Source organism: Hipposideros armiger, unplaced genomic scaffold (assembly GCF_001890085.2).
Source record: "Hipposideros armiger isolate ML-2016 unplaced genomic scaffold, ASM189008v1 scaffold_162, whole genome shotgun sequence".
NCBI classification, from domain to species: domain Eukaryota; kingdom Metazoa; phylum Chordata; class Mammalia; order Chiroptera; family Hipposideridae; genus Hipposideros; species Hipposideros armiger.
Genome location: NW_017731512.1, coordinates 1,957,063 through 1,968,352, shown reverse-complemented (window position 1 = coordinate 1,968,352; position 11,290 = coordinate 1,957,063). Strand labels below are relative to the sequence as shown.

Genomic DNA, 11,290 nt, shown 5'->3' with positions numbered 1-11,290 from the left:
CAATATACAAATTTAATGCAATCCCCATCAAAATCCCAATGGAAGTTTTTAAAGAAATAGAAAAAAAATAATTTGTTCCACCAAAGACCCTGAATAGCCAAAGCATTCCTAAGAAAAAAGAATAATGCTGGAGGTATCACACTCCCTGACTTCAGCTACAGAGCAACCATAATCAAAACAGCATGGTATTGGCAGAAAAACAGACGCACAGAACAATGGAATAGAATTGAAAACCCAGAAATAAATCCACATAAATATGGATAGGCAATTTTCGATAAAGAAGCCAAAAACATACAATGGAGAAAAGAAAGCCTCTTCAATAAATGGTGCTGAGAGAATTGGAAAACCACGTGCAAAAGAATGAAACTAGACTGCTCTCTGTCACCGTGTACCAACATTAACTCAAAATGGATCAAAGACCTAAACATAAGACCTGAAACAATAAGCTGCATAGTAGAAAAAAGAGGTACTAACCTTAAGTACCTTGGGTTCAAAGAGGATTTTATGAATTTGACCTCAAAGGCAAAGGAAGTAAAAGCTAAAATAAATGTATGGGACTATATCAAACTAAAAAGCTTCTGCACAGCAAAAGAAACCATCGATAAAATAAAGAGGCAACGAACCAAATGGGAGAAGATTTTTGCAAATAATGCCTCCAATAAGGGGCTAATATCCAAAATATATAAGGAACTCATACAACTCAACAGCAAAAAACCAAACAATCCAATTAAAAAATGGACAGAGAACCTAAAAGACATTTCTCCAAAGAGGACATACAGATGGCCAATAGACATATGAACAGATGCTCAACATCACTAATCATCAGAGAAATGCAAATGAAAACCACAATGAGATATCACCTCATACTAGTTAGAATGGCTATCGTCAAGACAAATAATAGCAAGTGTTGAAGAGGCTGTGGAGAAAAAGGAACCCTCATACACTGATGGTGGGAATGCAGGTTGGTGCAGCCACTAGGGAAGGCAGTGTGGAGGTTCCTCAAAAAATTAAAAATAGAATTACCATATGACCCAGTAATCCCTCTCATGGGTATCTACCCACAAAGTCTGAAAACATTTATCCATAAAGATATATGTGCTCTGATGTTCATTGCAGCTTTATTTACAGTGGCCAAGACATGGAAATAACCAAAGCGTCCTTCGATAGATGATTGGATAAAAAATATGTGGTATATATACACAATGGAATACTACTCTGCCATAAGAAAAGATGAAATAGTGCCATTTGCGACAACATGGATGGATCTTGAGATTATTATGCTAAGTGAAATAAGTCAGGCAGAAAAAGTTGAGAACCATATGATTTCACTGATATGTGGGATATAAAATTGAAAACAACAAAGAAACAAGACAAACAAAGAAACAAGAACTCACAGACAATAGTTTAGTGGTTACCAGAGGGTAGGGGTAAAGGGGTTGGTAGATGATGGCAAAGGGGGTCAAATACATAGTGATGGGAGGAGAACTGACTCTGGGTGGTGAACACACAATGTGATATATAGATGATGTATTACAGAATTGTACACCTGAAACCTATGTAACTTTACTAAACATTGTCACCCCAATAAACTTTAATATATATAAAAAAGATTACTTTCATAAATAACATTTTAGTTTCTAGTAACTAAGAAGAAAAGACCACCTTAAGATTCACTTGATAATCATTACCCTAGAAGGTTTAAAATGACTTAAAAAACTAATTTTTCACAGATTTAATCTAGAAAGAATTCGAATTTCTCAGACAAAACAAACCAGTACTTTGTACATTTATTTCATTTGCTTGCTCTACTTTGCCTAGAGTATACACAATGAAAATAGCTATTAAAAATTGGTATCTTAATTCTGAAGAAAAAAAGTTTCTGGAATTATTTTTAAAATATGCCAAAGTCCATACCTGATTTTTTAATGATGAAAGAATGTATTCCTTTTCACCTTGGGATATTGTCTTATGTGTTTCTGGTGAATCACTAACTAACCAGATCCATAAAGCAAACCAAATGATTCCAATTATACCTTAAAATAGAAAAATAACAGTTAAATAAAATTAGAATGCACCAGCAGCAATTTTTACATGTTTTGAAAATATTATGTAACTAAAACTCAATGTAAAATTTCAAGTTTCTCTCATAATTCTTTAATGGGATAATTGCTATCTGTATTACTGCCTATAAATTTTGAAGAGAACACCATTTAACCGTATGACTGCCTATCAGGGTATACCAGACAAATCTTTTAAAATATAAATTTCCACAACCTATTATTTCCACAGGTATCTGTTATTGTTTATTGATTTGTTTTTTGTTTTGATTGCAGATAGATTTCATGCATGAAATGTTTTCATGACAATCTAATTTATTAAAAACATGTATCATCATGCTAATGATATTGAGAAATGAAAGGCCCTAGAACTAAACAAAAATAAAAAAAAGATTAAAACTACTAGTGAAAGCATCCTACTTTGCTTGAGGAGGAAATTTTCAATATATACACTTTTATCATATCCAAAATAGTAACTTTTGATAGTAAGTATAGCATTTAAGTCCTGGATTCAATAGCAGTTTCTATTGAGAAATATTCCCAATATTAGGCCATAACAGCTAGATCATTTTAACCATATCAACTTGAAAAAAGGTTATCAGTAAATGTTTTAGAGCTTTGTGGTTTAGGAAATGATTACTTTAGTGAGATGGAATATATATTTTAACCAATTATGAGACTACTATTACATTTTGGATTTGTTACATTATAATGTAGGTAAAATTTTTCAATATACTTACCAAAAAGGTAGAAAACATAAGTCCAATTCATATAGAAGCAAATTATTCCAGATAGAGGAAGAGAAATTACTGTCCCAAGCTGTGCACCTAGGACAATAACAAAGACTTTGTAAACTTTGGAGAGAGATGAACAAAGAGGGGACAAGTCTACCTCTTCAAGAAGATGGGTAATAGATAATGGAGAAGAGAAAGAACCATTCAAATCCTCCAGGAGCTGAATTAGTCACATATAAACACAAACAGTCCATTCTCTTAAGGAATATTTATTAGAAAACTCACAATATGTAAAACGTGTATAGAATATATATGTTAATACATAGTTACATTAGTTACAACTATGTAGCTGTTGATGAGTTAGAGCACCAATCAATAGAAGTCCTATTATAATGTAAGCTAGTAAATGCCACATGTGTTAGAAATCCAGGTATCCCGGGGAAGGTCCAAAGATGGTCTATAAGGCTGATAAACATGACCTACTACAGCATATTTAATGAAATAAGAATGAAGCTTTTAATAATATAATTTGCCCCAAATACATTACAGACAATTGTAAATAAATGATAAAATCCATTTTAACCACCAAACATAAGACATCATAGTAGGTACAGTGGGTGCTAAAATAATCAGACATTGTTTCTTGTCTCAAGTTTTGGTCTTTTATAGGATAAATATAAAAAAATAATTATTGCATGTTAGACAGTGTTAAGTATCACACAACAATATGAAAGTTCAAATATGGGACAGATTACCTCTGACTTTCAGAGGTCAGGAAAAGATGTACGAAGCAGCAATGGACTTTGAAAAGATGGGAAATTTAGTCCCATAGAAAAAAGGTAAATGAAGATAACAGGATGAGCAAAGGAATGGAAGTAGGAAAGCAGAGAGTAGGTTTGGGAACTTCATCTGGTGAAGGAAAGAAATAGAAGATAAAGGCTGGAAAAATAAGTTGAATAGTTACTGAATATCTACCCCATGCTGGGTACTATGTGCCAGGGACTAGGCTAGCTGAAATCAAGTGGTGAAGAATGTAAAGAATGCTGACCACTAGTTCAAGTTTAGACTTTATTCAATAGGTAAAGGTAAACCACAGATAGATAGTACCTGTTCTTGAATTTATCATCAGATTTCTCATGTCAATCTCTACACAGCTGCAAGAATCATTTTCTTAAAATATAAATTGGGTCATGTCTCTCTCTTGATTAAAAACCTCTGACGTCTCCCCATTATATTTTGAGGAAAAAAAAATCCCCATTCTTTCCTGTGGTCTGTAAGGCATGATAAAATCTGGCTCTTGTCTGTTTCTCTATGCTCTCATGCCATTATCCCCCTTTTTCATTATGTCCTAGCCACCCACAGTGGTTTTTCATTTTTTTGAATTCTTAAGTATTTCCTGCCTGAGACACGCTGCCCTTATTTGAATAGGGCTGTTCTGATTGGCTGGGGCGCTCTTCTTTCTGCTGTTTGCATGATTGGTTCATTCTTATCCTTCAGAGTTTAGCTTAAATGTCGCCACAAAGAGGGCTTTCTCAACCACTATGTATTTCGAAGCAGTCAGGTCAAAAAGTTTTCCTATAGTTAATGGAAGAAAGGCTAGAAGTTCTTGTGTCATCCAGTAAAATTATAACTCACATATAAAGCTCACGCTATCTCACCTACAGGTCAAAATGATGGCAAATCAATGCAAAGAAAAAAGATATATGAAGAAAGGGGTTGAGAGTCATGATATGGGCATTAGACGATAAAATTGGAAATCACAATTTCAGGACGTGTTCCATTTTCCAGCCATTGGACTTTTTGAAAAAACACAGCATTCTCAATACCAATATCTGAAAAGGCAATGTTTTGAAATAAATGATGACAGATGAGAAAATGACATTAGTCCATTAAGCCACACTGCTATATACAGTTGAGCCAAAGAACAAAATTAATAATACAGTTATAACCCCAAAATGTAATTTTCCCCCAAAGCAGTCATCTGACATTGCATGATTCTGGTGTGCAGGCACTTTTTCACCAAGGTTGATATGTACATAACGAATTATAGCAAAATTTTTAATAAAAATAGTTATCTCACCTGCATATGAAATGCTAAGAAGCTTGCTTCTTTCAAGAGGGGGAGCCCATGAAGACCACATTGCATGCATGGCTGGAAATGTAACACCCTGAGGAGGAGAAAAGGATATTTCTGATGAAATATAAGGTAGTTTTGTTAATGTTTTAAATTCAGCTGAGTATTTTGTTGCAAGAGAAATTTCTGGATAAGAATCAAACTAGAAACAGGTTCCATGAAGTGAGGTGTCTTTACAGTGTTAAGTGAAAATACCTCATAATGAAGTACTTTCAAAATCTGCACAAAGATTTGTGGATTCTGTCCACGGGTTTGAGGGCTAAAAGGTAAGGGTTATAATAAATCTAAAAGAATACACTGAATTATGACATAAAGGGATCCCTCTCAGAGTTAATTTTACTCATTCACTTTATTAATGGCCTGGATGAAATGGGAATGTTACCAATATATAACTTTAAAAAATACTGAGCTAATAATACTTGGGGATACTGAAACAAAATTCAAATTAACCTTAATCGACAGGAAAAATTGCCTGACAAAAAAAAAAAAAAAGAAAAAAAGATGCATTTGAGGTTTATAGTCTTTTTGTTTTCTTTCTGATGATAATTAGCCTAGGAAATGCCAATTACTGATACGGAGTGGCAATGGAGCAGTGGAGGCAGGAGGTTCACAGAGACTTGGAAGAGAAGGAGACGCTGCAAGAGAGGGGAGGGAACAGGTTTTGGTAGATTGAGACGAGCGGATTCACAGTTCTACTTGGCCACTCACTAACTGTGTAGCCTCAGGAAGACCAGTTAATCTCACTGAACTTCAGTTTCTTTATCTGTAAAACAAAGATAATACTCCCTATTTGGCATGTTTGTTGTAAAGATAAATGGTAACTAGTGCTATTATTAATGGAGAGAAGAATACATGCTTTAATACTTAGTACTTTTCTGCTGATTCTTTTAAAACAAAAAAAGAAGAAAGAAATGCCAGTGGAAGATAAAAATGATTTAGGCAGCATTCTACATCAGTAAGAATCTGTATCATGGAGCAGCCACAGAAGGAGTCATTATAGAATAAAGCTCAAGACATTCGAAAATGTCCACAGAGATTATGTTATGGAAAACTGTACTATAAAACCCTAAGGACAATGTAGGTTGGTGAATCAGATGCTAGGGATGAAAGATGCTGACCTGAGTTTATGGAGGAGGCAATGTACATGTGATACATATCGGAGGAATAAAGATGGATGAAAGATCCTAAGAATAAACACAGCTTTAATTCTATTTAGAAATAAAACAGTCACTTGAGATAGCAGTAATAATATAATTAATATACTATATTGCTAAATTAACGGCATAGACAGGAAGCTAAGATATGGGAATACATTCAGCAAGGTCAACGAGATTCAATATCTGGCTCAGAGAAAATATACAATTAACTATACTTTACTTAGGTAAGGAGAAGAGAAACCAGGTAATACGGCGGTAATTTTTATTTTGTAGTCAAGAGGGGTTTATTTAGTACACCTCCATTTAATAAGGACAAAATAAGAATGTTCAGATGAATGATCAAAGTTTAAATTTAAGTGCTACTTGGCAATTTCCAAAGTATTCTAGCAACCATTATCCAATGTGAACTGTGACTGAGGAGGGGGCAGCTATTTTAGTCCCAGTTTTAAAAAATGATGGATTTGAAGCCTAGACATTAGAACTTACTTGAGGTTTCACCGTTAAATACAGTGAAGCTATTATTCAAACTCTGCTTTTATGACTCCATTAGTGTTTTTCCAAAACAGCATAATACATTGCTACTTAAAATAATCTTCATGCTCCACAACAAACCTGGAGGCTATTATCTTGCTTGGGTTCAAGAAATGTGGAGAACAAACTAAGTTTATGCCTCAGTTTCATGGGTAGAAGTTCAAAGTTAGAAAAAAAAGAGATCATTATTTAAAGATGGAAGTACATATGATGAAATGCAAAGGAGAAGTGGAAAGGAAAAGAAAGATAAGGAATTAAAAAATTTTTAAATGATAAAAATTTTAGGAAGGGAGGGAAAACAAAAGACATAAAAATTAATAACAATTCTAAAAGCAACAGAAAGGCCAGAAGAATCATAGCACCAAAGAAAGATAGTTATACAAAATAATAAATAATTTGTCTCTAAATTAGAGGACCAGAAAAAGAACAAATGTTAAAGACAAAGATCTATGAATAGCAACAAATTTAAAAGTAAAAAAAGGTAATTCAACAATCTATTGTGTGAAATGTCTTTTAGATCTGTACAATCAATGATACAACAGAGATACACTGTGGCAAAAGTTCAGGAGGTAAGGATGGTCTATCTTAATTGTTTTAATAATGGTTTATTTTCTTATCAACTGAAGTAAAAGAGAGTAGGGGGAGCCCTGCAGTGTCCCCTGGAAAATGTTTTCTCTGCTCTTTGAGTAAAACTTTCAGTTTCAGGGTGTTCCCATTCAAGACCTTAGTGACGACAGACAAAATCTACTCAGGTTATTTTCTAGTTAATCATTTTTCTAATAAAAAAATAAATCCATATTATCTTCTAATGTCAATCTTTGGTTCATATTTATACCAAAGAATGTTATCTTTAAGAAGACAAGAAAGCAATATAAGGTAGGAAGAAAAACAGAAGAGAGAAAAGAATTACCTCTCCTAGTCCTTCTAATGCTCTGAGCACAACGAGGGCTCCCACTCCAAAATCTGCAGCAATGGGAGTAAACAGGGTGAAGACGGCAGTGCCAAGGATCCCAAAACCTAGTAGCAGTTTACCCCCGACTTTGCTGGCAATATATCCTCCAGGAATCTGTGTGATGATGTAGCCATAAAAAAAAGAACCAAGAATCCATCCTTGAGTTTCTGCATCCCATTGGTACCTTTTGCCCTATAAAGAGTAGGAGAAAAAACAAACAAACCAACCTTTTAAGACCTTGATTAAACAGCTCCTGTATCTTACTGGCATGTAAGTGCATATAAATGTCATTTTGAATCACTGTTTTAGACTGGAGAACACACAAAATTTCTGCAAGGTAGGTGAGTCACCATGATACAGACATGCAGTTTTTAGAAGTGAATGGGGAATCATTGAAAGTCATAAACTTTAAGAAGCTTGCTATTTTATGAAACGAGACTACAGGATTAGTTGCAGAGACTTCGTAATGACCATGATCAAGAAGGCTCAAAAAAGAGGCCCAGGCTTTTAATCCACAAAACTATTAACTAGGATACTGTAATGGCTGAGCCAGGCTTTGGAGCTGGGCCTGAGTTCAAGGCCAGCTCTATTACTTACTGGATTTATGATCTGGGGAGATTAATGAAAAAGGCACATAAAATAAGGCCTGACATGCACTAAGTGCTCACTTAATGGTGGCTATTAGTATGCATACATATAGATCATTAATATCTCCTGATTCAGACCAAGCACTTGAACAGGCATATAGAACAATAAAAAAGAGTAAGAATTTAAACCAAGCCACAAACTTCATGTGAACAGGAATTGTCTTTTAATTAGTAGCAGCACATAGTAAGGTAATAATGAAGAATTAGTAATTGATTTGAATATCTGACATCTTTAATACATGTAGCTGTATAACCGAGCCAATGTGTCAATAAACATTCCAGTATTTCTTTTTAGTAAGGCAGATGAAGATGAGTAGCTCGATCAACAAAAGCACTTGCCAAAGGGAAAGATACAAAGCAATTTCCGAATTATTCTTGTTTCTGGTACCAATTTGTGGCTTATCTGTAGACTTCTAAGACTTTATGAACTGTCTGGCAGTTATGCGTCATATGAGTAGGTTGCAGTGGGGAAAGTAGGTGATGTGTACCCCAATATGTATTTAACAACATTAATCAATCAAATGTAAAGGTTTTTGATAAGTCTTTATTTTGTACATGTGCTAGTTTGGGCAGAAAACATCTTCCCTGCTTAAATGCTCTTATTTGTAAATGGCAGAGTAGACTCAATCAAGTGTGATCTGGTTTTTTTGTGAGCACTGAAAATGGATGAAAATATACTCATAAAAAAGGACACCAGGCTTTTCTCCCTGTACTGTCTCCTTGTGTGATAAGCAAAATAAAATATAGTCACATGACACATAATATCATTTCAGTCAGTCATGGGCCGTGGTCCTATAAAATTATAATGGAGCTGAAATTTTCCTATTGCCTAGTAACACTGTAGTGCAACACATTAAACAAACACTTAACGTAGAGTTATAATTGCCTAAAGTATTTAGTATAGTAACATGCTGTACTGGTTTGTAGCCTAGGAGCTGCAGGGGAACAGAATTTGTCATCCTGAAATATGTCTATTTGGCATATGCATTATTTTAGTCTGGTTAATTTTAAGAAACAGCAGACATGAGAGAAGCTGTAAAAACCAAATAGAAGTTACCCTTTGTAAAACACATTCAGATTTGTATGGGACGTCTCCTTTTGTAACAGTATCTCCCTCTCTATACCTGGAAGGTGGATGGCCTTATCTCTAGAAACACTAACGCAGAAGACGACTTAAATCTGGGTAACAACCTTACCCTTGTTTACTCTCCGTAAGAACCTTAGCCTTGTGTACTGGGCTTTCCCTTTCAGACTGGCAAAAACAAAAACTTTCTACAAGGTAGGTGAGTCACCATGATACAGACAGGTAGTTTCTAGAAGTGAATGGAAAATAACTGACTCCTCCAACCTCCATGAACATCTTTTGTCTTTGGCTGAAGATGGTATTTAAAGTGGTGGCTTCAGCCATTTTGGCAAATTACTGAGTTTTCCTGGGTCTTTCCCATGTATACAAGAAGCACATGTCATTAAACTTTTTTCTCCTGTTAATCTGCATTTCATTACAAGGATGTCTAGACAAGGACCCAGAAGTGTAGAGGGGAAATTATTTTTCCTCACCTACAGAGCAATAGGCTATACCATATAGCCCAGGCATGTATTGATAGTAGGCTACACCATTTAAATTTGTGTAAGTGCTCTTTATGATGTACACACAGTGTCAAAATTGCCTAATGCATTTCTCAGAACCCCCATCATTAAGTGGCACGTGATTGTATTTAAAGTGTGTAAAACTCAATTCTGAATAAATGATGAACAAACACTTATCAAATCTACTACAATACGAGGCAGGCAAAATGACCTAAATAACTTGGGTTAGGCATGTACAAATTTTGGAAAAAAATGTCCTAAGAAATTGACCTGATCTCATTTTTCATCCTGCAGCAGAGATCATCTAAACTCTCCTGCAACAGTAGCCTCATAAGAAAACAGCTATTAAATAATAGTCCCATAAAAACTATTTAGCAGCATCTAAAACAATCAGATGTTCTGGTGTGGGGAGGAAGAAACGTTCTACCTTCCTAAGTTCTTTCAGCTGATCTAAATAATTAAATCTACATGAGACAGATTAAAGAGATAAAATAACCAAATTTAATTACATAGGTGAGTATGGGAACCCAACATACATGACAGAGTCAGACAGAAAAGGGACATGAGGTATATACATGGGGGATACAGGACCTTCTGAGCTAAGGATAAGGCAAAGTACCTGGGGCCTCAGAGGGGAGGAAGGTCATTACAGGATGATAAGAAGAGTAGATGTTCAGTAATTAGAAGTTTACCTTGCCCTAGATAGGTCATAAAATTATTTCTGGTAATAACTCTAATTATGGGCAAGGCCCCTAATTTAAATTCATTAAGAGAGAGGTAAAAATTTCTCATGAGGCTGCAGCTCAAAATAATTCACATGCCAAAGTGGCACATCTTGGGGTGGCCTGCTCTGAATCCCTTCAGCCCTGCCTTTGAAACTTCCTGACAAGTTTCACATTCCAGAAGTTGGGTTGATAGATTATTCCACATCTTATTAAACCAGTCTCAGTACTAAAAAGAGGTCAGCTCAGTTAAACAGTTTTTATCTCATTTCAGGAGCTAGTGATGCAGGTGAGTTCCCAAAGTTAGGACTTTGGTGCAAGCAATCAGGTATTTAATAAGAGCTAGCCCTATGGAAACAAAAGAAAAACAATGGTTAATGATTGGAGCAGATGATTACTCCAGTTTCTGAGTTCTGAAGGCAGGCAATCAAGATTTCTAAATGTCTGGCTTGAAGCATCTTCAGATAGAGAGATGGCAGGTAGTAACAATTTGATGGATTTTCCTGGTCTGTAGTTTGAATATCTCTGGTGATCTTTCGGCAACACGCAGGAATATTGTCCATATATGAGTTGTGGTGATGGTCCTGAAGTTTGTATTAAGTTGTCCCATTTTAGTTTGCATGGCTTTGGGAAAAGGGAAGTTTTAGTTCTCAATGGTTCTGAGTCACAGGGTAGGAAAAAAATTGGAAATGTTAGTTTGGAGAATCATTGCCAGGTATTGGAGGAAACTAAAAGAATTCAGGATCCAGTCCAATTTACAGGTAGGAAC

At 35.1% G+C, this 11,290-nt stretch overlaps 1 protein-coding gene across 3 annotated transcripts in view; it reads right to left on the bottom strand.

The window, feature by feature from the left end:
• The window catches only part of SLC17A5 (solute carrier family 17 member 5), a 55,174-nt gene that overhangs the window by 28,955 nt on the left and 14,929 nt on the right, over positions 1 to 11,290 (bottom strand). For all 3 annotated transcript variants that reach the window (XM_019651605.1, XM_019651606.1, XM_019651608.1), the window contains 4 exons: positions 7,524 to 7,757; positions 4,872 to 4,959; positions 2,798 to 2,884; positions 1,915 to 2,033 (listed from right to left, as the gene is read on the bottom strand). In XM_019651605.1, coding sequence (XP_019507150.1) covers positions 1,915 to 2,033; positions 2,798 to 2,884; positions 4,872 to 4,959; positions 7,524 to 7,757 — 528 coding nt within the window. The remainder of the gene's footprint in view (positions 1 to 1,914; positions 2,034 to 2,797; positions 2,885 to 4,871; positions 4,960 to 7,523; positions 7,758 to 11,290) is intronic.